The sequence below is a fragment of the Poromitra crassiceps genome, assembly GCF_964638095.1.
Source record: "Poromitra crassiceps genome assembly, contig: HAP1_SCAFFOLD_494, whole genome shotgun sequence".
Taxonomy (NCBI): domain Eukaryota; kingdom Metazoa; phylum Chordata; class Actinopteri; order Beryciformes; family Melamphaidae; genus Poromitra; species Poromitra crassiceps.
In genome coordinates this window covers 72,723-94,938 of record NW_028151914.1, presented here as the reverse complement: position 1 = coordinate 94,938, position 22,216 = coordinate 72,723, and the positions used below count along the sequence as shown (strand labels likewise).

At 46.6% G+C, this 22,216-nt stretch overlaps 1 protein-coding gene across 1 annotated transcript in view; it reads left to right on the top strand.

Moving 5' to 3' along the window:
- Positions 1-608: 608 nt before the first annotated feature.
- LOC310771283 (E3 ubiquitin-protein ligase RNF4-like) overlaps positions 609-22,216 on the top strand; it is a 28,254-nt gene continuing 6,646 nt past the window's right edge. Inside the window, exons 1-6 of the mRNA XM_083663932.1 lie at positions 609-786; positions 1,436-1,470; positions 6,851-7,133; positions 7,256-7,362; positions 17,848-18,110; positions 21,456-21,507. Of these exons, the coding sequence (XP_083520058.1) occupies positions 1,459-1,470; positions 6,851-7,133; positions 7,256-7,362; positions 17,848-18,110; positions 21,456-21,507 (717 nt within the window). The 5' untranslated portion in view covers positions 609-786; positions 1,436-1,458. The remainder of the gene's footprint in view (positions 787-1,435; positions 1,471-6,850; positions 7,134-7,255; positions 7,363-17,847; positions 18,111-21,455; positions 21,508-22,216) is intronic.

The window sequence follows — 22,216 nt, the reverse complement described above, 5'->3', positions numbered from 1 at the left end:
TTGTAGGCTACCGAACTTCTGTTTTATTGTTTTATGGTCTATTCCTATTCTTCTGATGTCTATGTTTATCATTTTCCCTACCTGAGTGTGAACAACTATAGCAATAATACTCAATTTCCCCTTGGGGATCAATAACGTTTTTTCTGATTCTTGAGAGTTGTTCCACGCAGTTTATTTGATAAGCTATTTATTTTTCAATGTTCACAGACAATACAAGTGTATGGGTGTTAGTATCATCATGTTAATATCAGGTCAGGTGCATGACTGCCGTCTTCTCACATGTGTGTTTTCCTTCCTGGACGATGGAGGGCGGCAGCGCGCTGCTCAGCGGCAGCCTGCCGGAAGTAGAAGAAGGAGAAGCAAATCTCTCAGTTTAGCTCTTTCAAACCTTTCAACAAAATGATTCCAACAGTTCTAATCAGATAGATTTCATTGTGTTGCCAAATCTCTCTCTCCCCCCCAAATAAGCTTTTTGCATTTCCAGAAATGTCCACAGCTGTCAACAATTTGTGTGACAGTTCAATTTGTGTATTTTAGCGGGTTTTTTATTTTGAAGAATGCTGACCGACCAGAAGTCGAAATGAAATCGTTGCTATCTTGGCTCACAGACCTTCATGCTCTCGCAGCTCATTTCTCATCTACGCTGAACGCTGATCGTTAGCGTTAACTAGCATTAGCTCAGCTGCTCGGCCCGATCTCCACATGTCTTCACAGTTCACAGCAAGTCTGGCGCTGAACTTCACAACAGCTAAGAGCTAGGTGCTAACGGGAGAACGCATTGAGACGGTAGGAAAGCTAGGCTAGTGCCTGGATTCATAATATGTAGCTCTGCTAGCTGTCACATAACCGCTACCGCTACTTCAGCCACATGTCTTGTTGTGTAACGGCAGACTCGCTGCTCCTCTCGTCACATTTATACCGCAGCAGCTGGAAGCTAAACCCCGACAATGTTACTGTCGTTTAACGCTAGAGGCTAACAGCTTAGCTCAGAGGTACCAAGCTGTTAGCAAGCTAACATGGTGACACTGCTGTATAACTCAGTTCAATTCAAAGGGGCTTAGGGAATTCGCATTGGGATAGATAGATACATACATACATAGCATACTGATAGCGTTACATAAATAAAGTGTAAAGGTACAAATATTTGCGTCCAATTAAAGATATAAACTAGGATAAAGATGTGTTACAGCTATGTAACATTACAATCATATGCATACGAGTAGGTAGGTAGTTTCTCTCTTTGTCTCTAAAATTACCAATACCAAAGACTCAACGATTACTTGACTAGATGGCAAATCTCTCTAATTTCACTTTCTCTGTCTGTGTCTATCTGTGTGTGTCTGTCTGCCTGTTTGTCTCTCTCTCTCTCTCTCTCTCTCTCTCTCTCTCTCTCTCTCTCTCTCTCTCTCTCTCTCTCTCTCTCTCTCTCTCTCAGGGTATCTGTCTGTGTTCATCAACATGAGCAGTGCTGTAAGTTTCTCCTTTCTTCGCTGGGCGATATGAACTAAATTTTTTTTTTCTCAAATACACTACTACCGCATGCGCTAGGACGTGTCATCAGTGATGTTATCTGGGGTCGTAAGGTGTTTCGGGTCTGTCAACATCATACACCCTCGCCCAGTAGACCCAGCCGAGGCCAATTAAGACCCCGACTCACGTCCCAGAAGCCGCTACGGATCAGCCTTACTACTCTATCTGCAACGTTGCCCGCGGGAGGGGTAAAAGAGAACCCAATCCGCTGCAATAGAGCTAGTGCTACGCCGCAGTATTGGCCCTTCGGTGCATGGAGGATCTAGGCTCTGTGGGTTTCTCCCGGCCGTGCTCCTCCTTCGTCTCACCAGACGCCCCTCATGACAAAGGCAATCCAGAGGCTGAAGGGATGCCTCAAGGACGCCTCAAGAGGGCCTGTGCGCTGCACGTCATTTACCTGCGTCGAGCACCTCGCTCTAGCCTGGAGGACCCCAGGCCGCGCCGATCTTGCACAGATTTTCAGGAGGCTAATCCGTAGCGTTTGTGGATTTCTCCCTCACGAGAGAGCCAAGATGGGGTGCTAATCCCATCCCGTACCGGGTTGCCGTCTCTCCGGCCGTCAACTGTCTCTCCAGCTCGTCACCAAACTATACTTGGTTGTCACCTAGTCTTTCCTAAGTGTCACTGGCCAGAGGCAAGCCAGGGTTCTACATTCTCAAATACACTACTACCGCATGCGCTAGGACGTGTCATCAGTGATGTTATCTGGGGTCGTAAGGTGTTTCGGGTCTGTCAACATCATACACCCTCGCCCAGTAGACCCAGCCGAGGCCAATTAAGACCCCGACTCACGTCCCAGAAGCCGCTACGGATCAGCCTTACTACTCTATCTGCAACGTTGCCCGCGGGAGGGGTAAAAGAGAACCCAATCCGCTGCAATAGAGCTAGTGCTATGCCGCAGTATTGGCCCTTCGGTGCATGGAGGATCTAGGCTCTGTGGGTTTCTCCCGGCCGTGCTCCTCCTTCGTCTCACCAGACGCCCCTCATGACAAAGGCAATCCAGAGGCTGAAGGGATGCCTCAAGGACGCCTCAAGAGGGCCTGTGCGCTGCACGTCATTTACCTGCGTCGAGCACCTCGCTCTAGCCTGGAGGACCCCAGGCCGCGCCGATCTTGCACAGATTTTCAGGAGGCTAATCCGTAGCGTTTGTGGATTTCTCCCTCACGAGAGAGCCAAGATGGGGTGCTAATCCCATCCCGTACCGGGTTGCCGTCTCTCCGGCCGTCAACTGTCTCTCCAGCTCGTCACCAAACTATACTTGGTTGTCACCTAGTCTTTCCTAAGTGTCACTGGCCAGAGGCAAGCCAGGGTTCTACATTCTCAAATACACTACTACCGCATGCGCTAGGACGTGTCATCAGTGATGTTATCTGGGGTCGTAAGGTGTTTCGGGTCTGTCAACATCATACACCCTCGCCCAGTAGACCCAGCCGAGGCCAATTAAGACCCCGACTCACGTCCCAGAAGCCGCTACGGATCAGCCTTACTACTCTATCTGCAACGTTGCCCGCGGGAGGGGTAAAAGAGAACCCAATCCGCTGCAATAGAGCTAGTGCTACGCCGCAGTATTGGCCCTTCGGTGCATGGAGGATCTAGGCTCTGTGGGTTTCTCCCGGCCGTGCTCCTCCTTCGTCTCACCAGACGCCCCTCATGACAAAGGCAATCCAGAGGCTGAAGGGATGCCTCAAGGACGCCTCAAGAGGGCCTGTGCGCTGCACGTCATTTACCTGCGTCGAGCACCTCGCTCTAGCCTGGAGGACCCCAGGCCGCGCCGATCTTGCACAGATTTTCAGGAGGCTAATCCGTAGCGTTTGTGGATTTCTCCCTCACGAGAGAGCCAAGATGGGGTGCTAATCCCATCCCGTACCGGGTTGCCGTCTCTCCGGCCGTCAACTGTCTCTCCAGCTCGTCACCAAACTATACTTGGTTGTCACCTAGTCTTTCCTAAGTGTCACTGGCCAGAGGCAAGCCAGGGTTCTACATTCTCAAATACACTACTACCGCATGCGCTAGGACGTGTCATCAGTGATGTTATCTGGGGTCGTAAGGTGTTTCGGGTCTGTCAACATCATACACCCTCGCCCAGTAGACCCAGCCGAGGCCAATTAAGACCCCGACTCACGTCCCAGAAGCCGCTACGGATCAGCCTTACTACTCTATCTGCAACGTTGCCCGCGGGAGGGGTAAAAGAGAACCCAATCCGCTGCAATAGAGCTAGTGCTACGCCGCAGTATTGGCCCTTCGGTGCATGGAGGATCTAGGCTCTGTGGGTTTCTCCCGGCCGTGCTCCTCCTTCGTCTCACCAGACGCCCCTCATGACAAAGGCAATCCAGAGGCTGAAGGGATGCCTCAAGGACGCCTCAAGAGGGCCTGTGCGCTGCACGTCATTTACCTGCGTCGAGCACCTCGCTCTAGCCTGGAGGACCCCAGGCCGCGCCGATCTTGCACAGATTTTCAGGAGGCTAATCCGTAGCGTTTGTGGATTTCTCCCTCACGAGAGAGCCAAGATGGGGTGCTAATCCCATCCCGTACCGGGTTGCCGTCTCTCCGGCCGTCAACTGTCTCTCCAGCTCGTCACCAAACTATACTTGGTTGTCACCTAGTCTTTCCTAAGTGTCACTGGCCAGAGGCAAGCCAGGGTTCTACATTCTCAAATACACTACTACCGCATGCGCTAGGACGTGTCATCAGTGATGTTATCTGGGGTCGTAAGGTGTTTCGGGTCTGTCAACATCATACACCCTCGCCCAGTAGACCCAGCCGAGGCCAATTAAGACCCCGACTCACGTCCCAGAAGCCGCTACGGATCAGCCTTACTACTCTATCTGCAACGTTGCCCGCGGGAGGGGTAAAAGAGAACCCAATCCGCTGCAATAGAGCTAGTGCTACGCCGCAGTATTGGCCCTTCGGTGCATGGAGGATCTAGGCTCTGTGGGTTTCTCCCGGCCGTGCTCCTCCTTCGTCTCACCAGACGCCCCTCATGACAAAGGCAATCCAGAGGCTGAAGGGATGCCTCAAGGACGCCTCAAGAGGGCCTGTGCGCTGCACGTCATTTACCTGCGTCGAGCACCTCGCTCTAGCCTGGAGGACCCCAGGCCGCGCCGATCTTGCACAGATTTTCAGGAGGCTAATCCGTAGCGTTTGTGGATTTCTCCCTCACGAGAGAGCCAAGATGGGGTGCTAATCCCATCCCGTACCGGGTTGCCGTCTCTCCGGCCGTCAACTGTCTCTCCAGCTCGTCACCAAACTATACTTGGTTGTCACCTAGTCTTTCCTAAGTGTCACTGGCCAGAGGCAAGCCAGGGTTCTACATTCTCAAATACACTACTACCGCATGCGCTAGGACGTGTCATCAGTGATGTTATCTGGGGTCGTAAGGTGTTTCGGGTCTGTCAACATCATACACCCTCGCCCAGTAGACCCAGCCGAGGCCAATTAAGACCCCGACTCACGTCCCAGAAGCCGCTACGGATCAGCCTTACTACTCTATCTGCAACGTTGCCCGCGGGAGGGGTAAAAGAGAACCCAATCCGCTGCAATAGAGCTAGTGCTACGCCGCAGTATTGGCCCTTCGGTGCATGGAGGATCTAGGCTCTGTGGGTTTCTCCCGGCCGTGCTCCTCCTTCGTCTCACCAGACGCCCCTCATGACAAAGGCAATCCAGAGGCTGAAGGGATGCCTCAAGGACGCCTCAAGAGGGCCTGTGCGCTGCACGTCATTTACCTGCGTCGAGCACCTCGCTCTAGAAATCACATCTCAGTATTTGTAGGCTTAATGGCGATACACAATAAATACATCTGGGTATTTTTTCGACAAAGTAGTGGGCTAAATGTTCAGTTGTGAGTCAAAGCCACAAAGCAGTCTGCTTGTTCCCGGGGAGAGGACTGCTGCGTGGACAGCAGAGAGATGAGGCTGTGATCCTCTGCATTGTGTTGAGGCCACTGGTTCCTAAACTCTGGTCTGGGACCTGAAACTGGTCCCTGTCCAGGTCCCTGTCCAGGTCCCTCGGCAGCCATGTTGACAGTCACAGTTTGGAGTGCATGTTGTTGTTGTTGTTGTTGTTGGGAGGCAGTGGGGAGGAGAGGACAGGCTGATCACTCTCACTGATCAGTCTTCACTGTTTCCCATACATCCTCACCAGGATCATCTGCCTGGGGCCTAAAAGTTGGTCAGAAATGGATCTAAAGTGATCTCGTTGTGACTGTGAGGTCACACCAGAGACTGATCTCACTAATCCTGTTTATAAATTCACTGCGCACACGCGCGCACACCCACACACACACAGAGGACATGTGCAAAATATGATTCATTCTGCATTCCATTTGACCTGGGTGGGAAGTCGAAATTTCAACAGGAGTGCTCCCCTGACGTTCGAATTCCGACTTGGAAAGTCGGGGGAACCTAACCAACCTGACTTCTAAATCTAAGCCCTCCTTCACACACAGGACGCCGAAGCAACGCTCAACCGAAACTCTACCTACGCTGAACCCACAAGTTTCATTTAGGCGTCCTTGTTAACAGGCGAAGCCGTTCACACCACCCACGCTGACACCTTGCCGAAGCCACGCTCACGCCACGCCGAAGCGATCACTCAGGACTGACGCAGAATTTCCAAGCGTGACGCTGAAGCCGTGAAGCCGTGAGGCATGAAGTCAATGGGAGTTGTGGGCGGGTTCAAGGCAAGAGAGTAGGCACTGAGAGGAAAAGAGAAGGCGTCTTGTGTGAACAGTTAGGCGTTGTTGTTTTCACTGCGGCGTCAGGGGACTATTTACAGCGACACACAGGGAGGAGGGAGCGGAAGCCGCTCTGATTGACACGGTCGGAGTCAATGACAGAGCTTGTAAGTGCGGAGCGGAAATCCGGCAGCGTCTGAAATGGACGCCTCCAGTGGGAGAGCAGCTGTAGAGCAGGGGGAGGGGCTTATGCCAGCAGCCTGTTTCCATGCAGCCAGACTCCTCTTACGGAAGGGAGGGGAGGCTGGCCGGCGAGACTAAATAGGCCCTTCTCACGGGGGCCATTTTGTGTCGAAAAGGCAGAATAAACACAGGTGCGGGCATAACACTAATGAGGCTTTCCACATTCCAATCATGGAAATTGGAAACCCTCATTAGTGTGTTGCTTGCACCTGTGTTATCCCTGCCTTTTCGACACAAAATGGCCCCCGCGAGAAGGGTCTATTGGGTGTGACGTCATTCCCAGCTCTGACTTCCGAGCTAAATGGAACACAGCATCAGATTCAGCAGGCAGGTTGTGTGAAATTAGGCAATGTGTCCACAGTATGTATCATGTGTATTAAGCGTGTGTATAATGTCTATTTTCAGGCTCAGAGGAAGAGGAGGACGACAGGAACTCCTGTGGTTTCCAGACCCAACGCCAAGAGAAGCAGAACGGCTAATGTTAGCAGAGCGGCTAACACTAGCAGAGCGGCTAATACCAGCAGAGCGGCTTACGCTAGAAGAGCGGCTAACGCTAGCAGCCGGACAACGAACACCAGCAGGAGAGCTAACGCGCCCAGCATGATGGGTAACACTGTCCCGGCCGCGGATGTCTTGGACCCGGCCACGCCCACGGAGACGATCGATGTGTTGGACAACACTGTAGCCAGTGAGTATAGTAACGTGTGTGCAGGAAGTCTAGTGCACTTTGGTGTGTTGAAGTTGATGAGTGGTTAAACGTGTGTGTGTGTGTGTGTGTGTGTGTGTGTGTGTGTGTGTGTGTGTGTGCAGGTGAGGAGGACGTTGTGGATCTGACCTGTGAGCGAACAGAGCCGGCTGCTGTTGTTGACCTGACAAACAACGACTCCTTGGTGGTGAGCAATGATGACTCGGTGATGGTGAGGAACACACACACACACACATGGATGCTTCATCTCACAGCCAATCATATTTTAGGATTGAAGGCTGAAAAACAAAGCGAGCCTGAACTCTGAAGCTCAGATCACCATCCATTTCCTCCAGTAAAGGATTCTGCTCCAGCAACAGAGATTGTTCTGGACAATTCCACCTGTTGGTCACATGACGGGGCTTAAATTTCGGCGTGGGTTTGCGAGAATCGCGCATCTTTTTCCAATTCCCGCAGATTTGTAAATTCATAATGCGGGAGAAGTCCCGCAAATTGTTTGCGCACCAATGTCTATAATGTTAAGCCGACAGAGCGGAACGGACGTTTGCTGAATACGCACGACTGGTCAGACACATTAGAGGCTGGACTGTTAGCTGAACGTTACCTCAGGCAGCGGTGTAGCCAGAGATGGGCGAAAATACATCAAAAAAGTATTTTGGTACAAATTACAAATACTTGCTCAAAAAATGGATCACAATACAAATACAAAATACTGGTCTGAAAAATGTATTTGAAATACAAATACATATTTTTTTGTTTTGAAAATACATAAAAATACATTTTATAAAAAACTGATAAAGAGCTGCAACCATTAGTCAATTCATCGATTAATTGCTAAATATTACATTAATTGCCTATTTTGATCATCTATTAATCATTTTGAGCCATTTCTTTAAGGAAAAATGTCCTAATGCTCTTATTCCAGCTTCGCAAATGTGAAATGTTCTTGTTTCTTTAGATGGTAAATCGTCTCTTTAGTCCTCTGTGACAGTATTCTCTCCTATGTGTGCCCTCTAACACACTCTTCCATTTCAGTTTTAGTTGTTAACTAATTTCTCCCTCACTTGAGCTGTTATTCGCCTTCTGCAGAAGCGTCATGCCCATTGAAACTGCAGTTGCGCCCTCAGATGTTTTGGGGGGGAAAAGAGAGGGGAAAAAATCATGGCGGTCATTAGTAGTAGAGCATCAATCCCCTTTTCAAACATGTGAAAATGAAATGCTGTTAGTTATTATAGGCATAGTTTGCATAGCAAGTTAGTTGGCTTATACTTGTACCTACCATGTAGCTAAAGTTAGCATTGTAATGTTAGCCAGAGCTGTTATGGCAGTGAGCTGTTAGTTTTTACCACCACTATCACAGGTTATACTGTAGTTACTGTAGCAAAACACTGAATTCCATTTGATGTATCCAGGTTAATGCAGTTCTTGTGGATATAGTCTTTTTATGTGAATAACATTTTAGGTGAAGTAAGATTTAGCTATTTCAAGAAAACTGGCAGCAGTCTAGAAGCTATAGTGTAGAAGTGAGTGACTAAGCTAATAACCATAAAAGCACAAATAATTGACCAAAATCTCTAAATAAATATACAGTAACCCTAATGAAAAAAGGAGCAAAATAGTGATGGTTAAAACTGAATAATGACATCACAACAGTCTAATCCTAATGTTAATTTAACACATTCACTGCCAGCAGTTTTTTTTTTTACTGTAGGTAGCTTCTGCCAAGTTTTTTTTTTGAGGATTCTGGCTCATCTTTCAAGAGCCGAGGATTATTTTCTGCTAAGATTTTGTGAACACAAAATATCTCAAAAGAACTAATAGAATGTGTGCTTTCTCTGTCTAAAAGAGTTAGTTTGTAGAGTTAGTAGTTATGTAGGCATTAGCAGTTGAATACAGCATGGTTTCAGCGTCTGAAAATTTAAGCTGAGATAAATGGCTTTTTGTGAAATTCGATAGAACAGTCACTTTAACCATTTATTTTTGGCGTAAGACATCAGACATCTAAACAATAGTTTTGAACAGTAATTTCCTCCATAGCAGCACCCTCACCCCCCTCTCCTTCAAACTCCTCCCTCCGTGTGTGTTCTCCTCCTCCCTCCGTGGCTGCAGCGGTACAAGCGAGGCTCTGCCTGTCTGTGCTGCCTGGCTGCTGGCGGCCGCTCTTTGGGCGAGTCTGCATGGGGCTCGTTCGTTTCGGTTGTGAGCTCAGCTGGAATGAAGCTGCGTGCGATTGTGGGCTTTCTGCCGGTGTTTCAAAGTGTGTTGCACCCATAATCTATTATGCAAATTTGCAATCCCCCACCGCCAGCTCCCAGCGCGAAAGCGTTTTCGCCAATCCATTTTACAGTATGAGAATGGTTTCCTCGCGCGTTCCCCTGCAGTTTTGGCTCGGCTTTTTCTAGTCTGGAGAGCACTGTCGCCACTTAGTGGGTCGGTCGAATGGGTTGTACACGTTCGGTGGTTCCCATATTTTTATAGGAGACGTGGGGGGCATTGATCCACGTCCAACCGTCAAAAAAACAATTTTTTTTTTTTTGACGAGTTGACTCGTCAACGGCAGTGAACGTGTTAAAATGAGATCTTCCTCTAAATCTGGCTTCAAATGGCCAACATTTTAGAAATAGCTAAATGGACCCATTGATAGATAAATCAACCAGTCATGAGTGGATTCAGCACACTTTATCTGGACAGACTGATTGAATCATTGCAGATCTATTCAGACCTTAGGTCGCCACCGAAATGTTTTAGCCGGGGACCTTTGGTCGCTGCCGAATGTCGGCCCCTCAGAATTCATTGATGTCATCAGTGGCATCATTATTGACTAAAATCATCTTATGACATCACTGATGATGTCATAGGCATGCAAAGTTGAGGCAATTGTGCGCTGCGTATGCCAATACAGCAGGTGAGGCCACGCAGCAGCCGAGCTGCGTATGCGAGCTGCAGGGCGGGTGAGCTACCGAGCCCGCGTAGCGAGCGAGCCAATCAAGTGCGCTGCCTAGTGTCAGAAAATTGTCACATGCAGTATAGTCTTTATTTAACAATATAGAAATACAGCAACATTATTTATTCCACCACAAAAAGTTACTTTTCAGTAGCATGTAACCAATGGTACTTGAATGGTACTTAAATGTCTATGGAGAAAATGAATGGGGAACTTACATCCGGGGCAATGACGCCACGAAAAGTCAGGGGACTGTTGAGCTCTATAGCGTGTTTTGTCCAGCAGGTGGTGCTTTGATCTCAATTAAAATAACAACTGTCCTTCTTTCTGTTTCTGTCTTCTTGGTGATGCTTTTGGCTGCTGTGATGGATCCCAGGTGGTGGGAGAAGGTAACACTTATCATTACACTTGAGCTTGATTCAGGGTTCCTACGCACATCCATAAAGTCTGCTATTAACACTTATCATTACACTTGAGCTTGATTCAGGGTTCCTACTCACGTCTATAAAGTCTGCTATTAAAAATTGATTTGTTCATTTCCTGGTCTTGAATAGTTTAAAATTTGAAAAAAAAAGTCTGGAAATTGGAAAATGTGGTGGTGCTTCAGGTCCGATACACACATAATTCCAGCGTTGATGTTGTTGTAGAGCCAATTTCAGTCCACATTTTGTGTTGATGATCAGAATAATGTTCAGATAGAGGGATGCTCTTATTCCCCATCCGCTGTCAGCATGCATTATATCAAATACCCAACATCAAAATCACATCCAGTCAAGAACATAGGGTCTGCACCAAAATCACATCCAGTCAAGAACATAGGGTCTGCACCAAAATCACATCCAGTCAAGAACATACGGTCTGCACCAAAATCACATCCAGTCAAGAACATAGGGTCTGCACCAAAATCACATCCAGTCAAGAACATAGGGTCTGCACCAAAATCACATCCAGTCAAGAACATAGGGTCTGCACCAAAATCACATCCAGTCAAGAACATAGGGTCAGCACCAAAATCACATCCAGTCAAGAACATAGGGTCTGCACCAAAATCACATCCAGTCAAGAACATAGGGTCTGCACCAAAATCACATCCAGTCAAGAACATAGGGTCTGCACCAAAATCACATCCAGTCAAGAACATAGGGTCTGCACCAAAATCACATCCAGTCAAGAACATAGGGTCTGCACCAAAATCACATCCAGTCAAAAACATAGGGTCTGCACCAAAATCACATCCAGTCAAGAACATAGGGTCTGCACCAAAATCACATCCAGTCAAGAACATAGGGTCTGCACCAAAATCACATCCAGTCAATAATTCCAAAAGACTTTTAAAATGGAAACCGTGTAGGACCCCTGCCAATCATCTCACATATTCTGATATTTGTGGCTGTGAAGAACATGTCACTATACAGTGATATAACCTAGATAGCAGGGGCACAATCTGTGTATATCTCCCTAAATCATATTGAACACCAGACAACATCTTCAAAACAAATCAAGGCCTGGAAAAAGTATGGATTTTTTTTTAAAGACCCTGGAAACCCAAAATAAATATGCATTTTGAGTTCATCACACCACAGGAACATATCGTCGCTGTCGTTCCAGGACCTCGAATCTCCAAAACAGCAACTTTTCAGGAAGTTAAAAAAACCTGTTTGCACTTAACACATTGAGTGCCACAGCGCTTCAGTAAAATTGTCTGGAGCCTGTGCCAGATTCACTTCCATTCAGTTGAAAACATCTATAGAATTTTTTCTATTATGGCTATATTAACGGGGCTGGACTTTAATGAAACATTGAACACTCCTGCTTCTTCCAAAGAAGAAATTTTGTTTCTAGACAGTTCCATTATGAAATGACAGCCTCTCAAAAAAGTGCACTTTCAAGGGTTTTCTGTCGTTTTTTTTTACTTTCCAAGATATAGTCCCTTTTATGAATACCTTTTGCACTCTAATTTCGAGCACATTCACTGACTCTGGCTGGTGTTTTCTGATGTGGTGGCGTGTGGTGTGGTTTCTGTGCAGCCTGTGTGCCACACACCCCTCTCCCCCCCCCCCCCCCCCTCTCCACCTCTGAGCTGCGGGCTCCTCCCACACGCACAGAGTTTGTTTCTCGACTCCGTTTTTGCCCCGGACAGATCCCAGCGCCCATCAAGGAAATGATGCGCGCTGGCAAACGCGACTGAACGAAAAGGCTTGGCCGTTCGGCTTCGGATGCTGGCTTTCTAGGAAATCGTGTGGAGATAGATAGAAGCATAAGAGCTCAGTTGTGAGCGCGGATGCAGCCGAGCCCACTCTCCCCTGTAGACAGAGCAATATATACGGCTCTGGCAGAAAGCATGCATCGGTTTCCACTAAGATCACGGCTTTCTCCGCTGTCTCCTGTACAAAGTAAAGGATCTGAGGTGGGTGGAGCAGCTCCTGTGACGATGTTTAAGGTGGCGCCGTGTGATCCCTTGAAGGGATTCATGCTCACTGGCTAGGTACGACCTTAAACAGCAGAATTATGGAATAATATGAATTATGATTTTAGGACGTCCACAGACGTTCTTGGCACTCCTCGTTACTTTTTTTTAGGACGTCCACAGACGTCCTTGGCACTCAATGTGTTAAAATACTGAACCAAACGTCGTCAAAGTTGGCACATGTCTTAATTATAGTTAGTTTCCCGCTGAATGTGTCATTACTTCATTAATATCTTACCTGGATAAGCTCAAATGATGTTGTTTATATTATCAGTCCGACTTGGAAGCACTTTCTCCCGGCCAGTCAAGCGGGAGAGAGTCGTATGCTCATGCACGGCTCATGGCCGAGGCGGGGGCTTTTGCATGGGATGAGAACAGTCTGACATAACGTAGCGTTAACGTTACTTTATTCTCGTCAGAAAACACTCCGATTTGCATGTTAAAACAAGTTTGCAGCCTAGGAATAACTGGAAAACATTTGATTGATCTATTCACGCCAGAGGAAGCCAGGATAAGTCAAAACGATATGAGAAATACACAGCACGTCTGCCGTGTGACTTTTCCGGGTTTATTGTCCTGCATGGGGGGGTACAGACGGAGGTAGGGGACTAATTTTGAGGTTTGACTGACAGATTGAGGGCGAATGGCATTACGAGATTTACTCACAAGCTCGTGTTAATGCTTTTCCATTGGTTGCATTTGTTAAAAACCACACAGAGACGTGAAGGGTGACCAATGGCACTGATTTATGACAAAAAGTAAAAAGGTGAAAAAAGGGACATTCGAGGTCCTGGAACGACAGCGACGATATGTTAATAAGCCAACAGCCAAATTTGAACGATGGTGAACGTTGCAAAGTTGATCAATTTAGGTTTGAAAGTCATGGAGAAACTAGCAGAATGATCTCCTCATGCTCCCTGGTGGATTGTCTGGGCGTGTCCATTGAACCAGCTCCTAAATCGCAGGTGTGGTGTTGGGGGAGAGGTGTGGTGGAGGTACCCTCGCCTCGCGCCCCGGGGCCAATACGGGCTGGGCCGGGCTTTTTGTTTTATGAATAGCTCCGAGCCGTTTCAATAATTAAATTCAATAAGTTGTATTACTCGCTTAATTTTACACAGCAGAGTGAGACAAAGAGGAGGAGGAGCGGAGCGCACAGACGCTCTCACACACACCACACTCACTGTGATGTCTTAAGGCCGTTTCACACTGGTGCGGTGCAGAATGCGTTGCGAAATGCGATGCGAAATTTCGTGCAGATTTTCCGCATTGCAAACTATACACACAGGTCCGGGTGCGAATTATTTGCATTCCCAGATTCATTTTGCATCTGCGGAAAAACAGTGAGCAGAGACCACGATGGAGTCAAGCAGTAGTAGTAGCAGTGATGACGACCTGCTCCTCATTTTGCTGAGAAAACAAACGAGAAAGAGGAAAAGAAGGTTCTGGGTTCACCCAATTTTAGAGAGGCGCACAGAACATGGCGAGTTTCATCAGCTGGTCCAGGAGCTGCGCCTGTATCACAGTCGCTTCAGGCAGTATTTCAGAATGGGAGTTGAGCAATTTGAGGCTCTTTTGGGGATGACAGTAGGCTATGAACACAAATTGAATCATCACCATGCCAAACAGCAGCACAGCTCCATACTGTGTAATTATATAGCCAATCTGATTCACACCATCACACCATGTGACGTCAGTTGTAAATAAAGGATTTCATTGATCAAACGTATCTTGCCGCATCCGAAAATCCACGGAAGTCAAAGTCCGTCCGGAAAAATAAACCCCCGCACGAATGTTCCGCCTCGGTGTGCAAGGTTCAATTGCAACTCATTCAAACATTTTGTTGCAAATCTCCGTGCCGAATATTCGCGCGAAAATCCGCACCAGTGTGGAACGGCCTTTAGTCTGCCACCCCACGTTCTCTCTCTCTCTCTCTATCTCTCTCTCTCTCTCTCTCTCGACATGTCTGGATTGTGATAGGCGACGGTAGCGTACGCGTGTGTGAGAGAGGGGGAGAGAGACAGAGAGCTGCCATGGCTGTCTTTAGACTTTAGGCAACAGTCTCACACAGACAATTGTAAAATAGCCCCCACGAGTTTAGAGCCCTTCCGCAGCGCAGCAGCATGCACAGCACAGAGAGAGATGTGTCGTCTCATATTATAGGATGTAGGGATGTCACAATATATCGTCCCACAATATATCGCGATATCAAAACGTGACAATATGTATCGTTGAGATGAAATCTCATATCGCGAGAAAAAGAAGCTGAACATGGTGGCACTGATCTGCATCTGATTGCATGCTCGCTCTCCTTTTCATTGCTTTGTTTGAACAGACGAGGGACGTTACAGACACGGAGGATGAAAATGGTGAAATTACTCAAATTAGTGTGGAGGATGCCCCCTCAACTTACAAATCGATTGCAAAAAAATAAAATATTGTATCGTTATCGTGAACCCAATATCGTGTATCGTATCGTGAACTGAGTGTATCGTGACACCGCCCAAAATGCCGTGAAAAATGCTGAATCACGAGCGAGGAAGACCGCAAAACCCGGGTCAGTGTAGCGTACGTTCCATTTCTCTCACGGTCTCTCTGGCTTTGCTGAGACCCGCTCAGAGAAAGTGAAAGTGGAATGGGCTCGCTCAGAGACTCGTCTGACTGTTTTATAAATGTAAAATCAATCTTAAATAGCCCACAGCAGATATACAAAAACATGAGCATAATGTGTTTCATGTACAGACTTTTGAAACACACATTTAAAGAAATGCAATGTGTCTCCCTGGTGGTGAGGACCGTCTGCGGGGGCACAAAGGTTTTGTTGAACGGACACCTGCAAGCTACTGATTGGCTCCGCCTAGTGACGTCAACAGGCGGGGAGTTTAAAGCAGTTCAGCACCGCCCAATTCAAACCTGCCTCCAGAAAAATTGTAAATAATGAAATGGCGATATTTAGGATTTGGGTTGAAACTAATGTCTCAAACCTTTTGAGGCTTATAATTACTCACATAAGACCCTAAATTACACGGTTAGAAGGTTTTTGTGGATTTCTGTTTCCAGGGTCTTTAAAGTCGAGCTGAACCCAAAAATGACTTTTCTTTTCTTTTAGTTCAAATACCTGGGTATGCAGTGCACCTATTTAATAATGTATGCAAAGAAAATCACAACAATCTAATTTCTTTAGTTTTTCACACTTTTTCACATCAAAAGTTCATTTTTCAAGATTTCATTGATAATAGTAATGTACAGTTTGCTGACGTCACCTAGTACTATCAAATTTCTACCCCATTTCAACCAATCATATCACGACATGCAGCTGTCAATCAAATCTTCATTTCAGGATACTTTTCTCTTCCAAATGAAGTAGAAAATGGCGCCTAGTGCCTGTCATCTGGCAGAATTCCTATCCCATAAACTAACTACTAACTTGGCCAATTGTTAGAAACATGAACAAAAAACAAAAACTATAATGTCTAAGAATGCAAAGAAATGTAACTGGCTCGTTAAAACGCGCATTCCAGGGATATCGTATCATTACAGCAGCGATAATGGCGCGCGCATCCGAGAGCTTGGTTGTCAGGGGTTGCACTTCGGAGATTCCAGGCCGACGTGCTGCACTCTCCGCAACACGAAGGCAGCTGGCTGCCTGCGGCTCGCTGAGCTCCACTCAGCCACTAACCTCGCGTCACCAGGCTCTTCCCGAGCGGAGCGCCACAACACACTAATGGCCCAATTCCACCGCTGGTATCAACGCGGCCCCGCACAGCTCGTCTCGCTTTTTTGTCTCATTCCACCGATCAAAAACGTGGACAACCCGGGTTGATCGGGGTTGAGTCGTGCTGCTTTTGGTCCCTGCTCTGTTGAGGTTCTAGGGCTGTGGACCCGGTACTATATGGTGACGTGAAAACACTGCAGACGACTGATTGGTCAGGCAGAATCGTGTTTACTGTAGGCATCTACTGTCAATGCTGGATACCAGTTTAGTTAGCTTACCTTCTCTTCTGTTATGTTATTTCCATCAGTCTTTTGTGTTGCTGCCTTTGGCGCTGGTGAAATAAAATCGATCTCCTTGCTCAGCTTTAACATGCGCTCCTCGGGAAGCCCTTTGTAGTTGCCTCCGCTAGGCCGCAGGCGAAGCCGCGGTCTTGCCTGTTGAGCTGCCGCTGGGGTTCTCCTCGTAGCGCCTCTCCCGTCCCCGCGCAGTGCATGCATGTGAGTTTGAGTAACAACAAAGTGATATCCATTCTCCTAGCCGATTGTCACATTTGCCCATGTACACTGTAGGTCATTTAGGGGCACCAGTATTTCATAATCAGTTTAAAAGTTCCGTGTATTGATTTCAATTTAACGTTATACTTATAGCCTACTTCGGCTATGGGCGGAGGGCAGATATGCGGTCGCTATCGACCAGCTGGTGTGGGCGGAGGCAAGTAAACTTGCTATGGAAACAGAGTCTCTATCAAGTAGAGCCGAGTAATACCAGATAGAGTGGAGCTGTACTGTGCTGTTATATGTGGTGGAAATGAGCCATAAATCCCACTCGATTTGGAGGCGGAACACGCCAGGATTGGCCAAAGCCCAATCCAGTAGGGGTGGGAATCGCTGAGTAGCTCACGATACGATATCGTCACGATACTTGGCCCTCGATAACGATATATCACGATACTGCGATACTGCGATACTGCGATATATTGGAAGACGATACATCACGATACCTGTGTAACAAGTGAAAAAAATACCTCTGAAGGCAAAAAATCATGTATTATGCATTTATTAGCAGAATTGACATGAACTCTCTGAGTTCACTCACTCACTCATACCATTTTCGATACCACGGAGGAAAAGTTACACATTAAGTCTTTTTATTATTACTATTAAAACAAGAAAACCTATAGGCTATAACCTACCTACCTACCTATATAATTTCTAAAAGTAGATATTAATGATCAAACATTTCCATTCATGTAGCCTACAGTAGTTATGTTTTTGTTTCAACTACAAACATAAATAAAGTCAACTTGGAAAAAAAAAAAAAAAAAAAATAATAATAATAAAAAAAAAATAATAATAAACATATCGATACTTGGCGCCAGTGTATCGATAACGTATCGCGGGTGGAAATATCGCGATAACGTGGGTATCGATATTTTGTCCCACCCCTACAATCCAGTCCCCACAATTGTCAAATCAAATCATCGACATGATACTATGACCCACCTCTCAACCTGTCATCTTAGACAAACTATGTTTTCAGTCTGAAACGGACTCATTATGCACGTGACGAACAGGTTCAGTTCGACTTTAAATGTGGAGAAACCCAGTTTGAACCACAGGCTGCACGTTGCATGGGTGCCGTCTCACCGACATTAATCTCATCGTCTCTTCCTGTCCTGAATCTCTTGCTCTCCATCTCTGTTGCTAAAGTCAACGCTCCTCCTTCAGGTGCTCAGAGCAGAGAGAGTTATCTTGTGAGCAGTGATGAAGAGGAGGAGTTCCCCGCTGTCTTCAACACTGCGGCCATGTCTTCACTGGAGGCCAGTAGTCAGGCCAGGTACCACAGCTTGAACACCACTCTGCACTCTCCATGCCTGTGTTCTTCACTCATGTGTCAGTAGAGTCAACTCATATGTGCGATTCTTTTTAGCCCACTAGATGTCGTACTAGAGCAGCAGCATCAGACACAAAACAAATACAGTCTATGGTAGGGCATTCACAGACTAGTCGACTAGTAAAACCACTAGTCGACACTGTGCTTAGTAGTCGACTAGTCGTTTTTTTTTTTTTTTTTATATAAGAAAGAACATGAGGTATTGACACGACATACATGGACTATCATATCCCCCACAAAGAACATCAAAACACAACAAAACAAGAAAACTGCATAAGATACACAATAATCCAAGAACAAACAAGACTATTGGACAAAACCAAACAAAAACAATGCATTCAAAGTAAATGCATAGATCTTACCCTGTTGGCAGCTAGGAAATGCATAGCTTTAAATTGGAAAGCATCCAATCCCCCAGCTGTAGTTCACAGGTGGAATGAACTCTCAAGCTACCATACGTTGGATAACATTTACTACAAGAGCAAAGGCAGATTCTTAGACATCCCCAAAATATGGCAACCACATACAGAGTTTGACTTTAAGAACTTTTTACCCCAGTGTCATTAGGCTTATCAGGATAGGAGCTGAATGCATTGTTTTTGTTTGGTTGTTTGTCCAATAGTCTTGTTTGTTCTTGGATTATTGTGTATCTTATGCAGTTCTCTTGTTTTGTTTTGTTGTGTTTTGATGTTCTTTGTGGGGGATATGGGATATGATAGTCCATGTATGTCATGTAAATACCTCATGTTCTTTCTTAACTCATTGAGTGCCAGCCACTTTTGGAAAACGGATGCTCCCAGTGCCAGCCGTTTCAGAGCGATTTCAGTGATTTCTCGAGGCCCACAGAATATTGTGTCATATTACTATGTAAACACCGAACACGCACAAAGAACGATGAGACTCTATTGTATCATCAGCAAAAAATAGTTTATTGATATCATTTTCCGTTCTTTAGTTATCAGCCGGAGAAGATAGGATGTTTTCACCAAAAACAGACGTTTCAAATTAGAAGCTGAGATATTGAGCCTTTTGTGAAATGAAGCATTTCAAGCAAATCACTTTCTGACCTGAAACATCTGAACAGTAATTTCCTAAAATATAACAGCACCCCCACCCCCCTCAACTGCAAACTCCTCCTCCGTGGGTGTGTCTCTGGTGGCTCTGCTCGCTCTGCTGCGTGTGTCAGGCGAGTCTCTGCTGCCTGCGGATGGCGGCCGCTCGTCGGGGGAGTCTGGATCGGGCTCGCTCGTTTCTGGGGTTTCGGTTGTGAGCTGGGATGAAGCTGCGTCCGATTCTCGGCTTTCTGGGCTTTCTGCTGCGCGTTTCAAAGTGTGCTGCACCCAGAGTCTATTTTCGGGGCGCCCCGCCGTTGTGCGCCGGCTCCCAGCGCGACACCGAAAAGCCAAACCATTCTCATGAGAATGGTTTCATCACGGCTTTTTCTGCTGTTTTTCCTCACCTTTCTCAAATCTGGAGAGCACTGTCGCCACCTAATGGGTCTGTAAAATAGGTTATACACCTTCAATAGCTCCCATACTTTTAGAGGAGATGTATCAGGCTTTGATCCACGTCCCACCGTCAAAAAACGCAATTGCACTCTACGTTACTATTTGAATTGACGACTATAGTCGTCATTGGCACTCAATGAGTTAAAGATAAAAAAAAAAAAAAAAAAAAGACGACTAGTCGACTAGTAAAATTCACTAGTCGTGAATGCCCTAGTCTATGGCAGTGTTTCCCAAATACTGGGTCGGGACCCACAGGTGGGTCGCAGGAGATTTTATTTGGGTTGCCTAATGTACAGAATTTCTTCTACAGTCTTTTATTTAAAATGAGTTTTACTTTATTAGTTTTTACTGATTAGAGGAAAACATTTGAGTCTGTTAATGCCGCCTAAATGCATTTATTGGGCTCATTTATTAAATGTATGTTTTCAATAACGCATAAACAAAATTATTATTTATCAAACGTATATCTCTTCGAAATGGCTGGTTTACCTATTCAAGATGGTGATGCAGAAATGGCAGTAAAAATGGTCGGCAACATTCATTTAGACGAGGCCTATTGTGAATTGGGTCACAAAGTTTTTTTTTCATTTTTAAAAAGAAAGTTTTGGGAAAAACTAGGGGCTGGGCGACTAGCCTCGCGTTTCACAACACACAGAGGGGGCGTGGCTTCCTTGCCTGCTCAGAACAGCATCGCTTGGCTGTCTCGCTAGATATATAGTAGTGGTTTGCTGGCATCTAGTAGGGCTGAATATCATGTTTAGTGCCGGCTAGCAGTAGAGTTCAGTGCCTCACCTGGTAGCATGTGTACCACGGAGGCTCTGTCCTTCGCACGGCCGATGCGGGTTTCGAATCTGACCTGAGTTCCTTTGCCGCATGTCATCCCCTCTCTCTCCCCACCTTCCCTGTGTGCCTAACTGCCCTGTCTAATAAACACCTTCCCTGTGTGCCTAACTGCCCTGTCTGATAAACACCTTCCCTGTGTGCCTAACTGTCCTGTCTAATAAACACCTTCCCTGTGTGCCTAACTGCCCTGTCTAATAAACACCTTCCCTGTGTGCCTAACTGTCCTGTCTAATAAACACCTTCCCTGTGTGCCTAACTGTCCTGTCTGATAAACACCTTCCCTGTGTGCCTAACTGTCCTGTCTGATAAACACCTTCCCTGTGTGCCTAACTGTCCTGTCTGATAAACACCTTCCCTGTGTGCCTAACTGTCCTGTCTGATAAACACCTTCCCTGTGTGCCTAACTGTCCTGTCTGATAAACACCTTCCCTGTGTGCCTAACTGTCCTGTCTGATAAACACCTTCCCTGTGTGCCTAACTGTCCTGTCTGATAAACACCTTCCCTGTGTGCCTAACTGTCCTGTCTAATACACCCCTTCCCTGTGTGCCTAACTGTCCTGTCTAATAAACACCTTCCCTGTGTGCCTACTGTCCTGTCTAATAAACACCTTCCCTGTGTGCCTAACTGCCCTGTCTGATAAACACCTTCCCTGTGTGCCTACTGTCCTGTCTGATAAACACCTTCCCTGTGTGCCTAACTGCCCTGTCTGATAAACACCTTCCCTGTGTGCCTAACTGCCCTGTCTGATAAACACCTTCCCTGTGTGCCTAACTGCCCTGTCTAATAAACACCTTCCCTGTGTGCCTAACTGCCCTGTCTAATAAACACCTTCCCTGTGTGCCTAACTGCCCTGTCTGATAAAAGCAAATGCCCCCAAAAATAATCTAAAAACAAAACAGTCGATTTCACTACTATTAACTAGAGAGTGTTTTCCAGGGCGACACCAGGGGCGATCAGCTGTCCGGTGTGTATGGACCTTTACACTGAGGTGAGTACTGAGAAATCCTGCTAACCTATTATAACTATAACCTGTTAATATTCTATCTACAAGCTGTTAATCCTCAAAAACCGAGACTGAGACCACGGCTAACCGAGACCACGGCTAAAAATGGCTATTCTAAAACTTTTGTACCGCCTAATCCTATCCATGATCTATTAGTTAAAATTGGCTAAGGTCGCTTTCACATATAAGCTGTTTGGTCCGCTTTAAACGCGCCACAGTTTGTTTCCTCGGATAGTGCACTTCGTTTGGGGTGGTGTGAAAGCGCAAACGAACTCTGGGGCGGAACAAACAAGTGAACTCTGGTCCGCTTGCATCTGATGCACTCATGCAGTGCATCATGAGTAGAAGACAGTAGAACGTAGAAGGGAGTAAAACAAACACTGTGGTGCACACACGTGTACTACAGTACCTGCGCGCCGCATGACGTACGTTATAACAACACATCGTTTCTCAACAGCTTTCTCCTTCGGTATGTAGGCTACTCGTCTCATCTGCAGATTGAAATGTTCAACAGCTCGCTGCCTCTTCTGCTGCTCATATTGGGCACATTCTTGTCAAATATTTATTTGATAGTAACACCAAAGTAAAACCAGAAATCCCAATATCGCAGGTGGTGTTGCCCTCAGGTCGTCAGCCCTCAGCCAGGCAAGAAGCCTGCTCAGGAGGAGAGATTTCCCTTCTCTATTCTATCCAA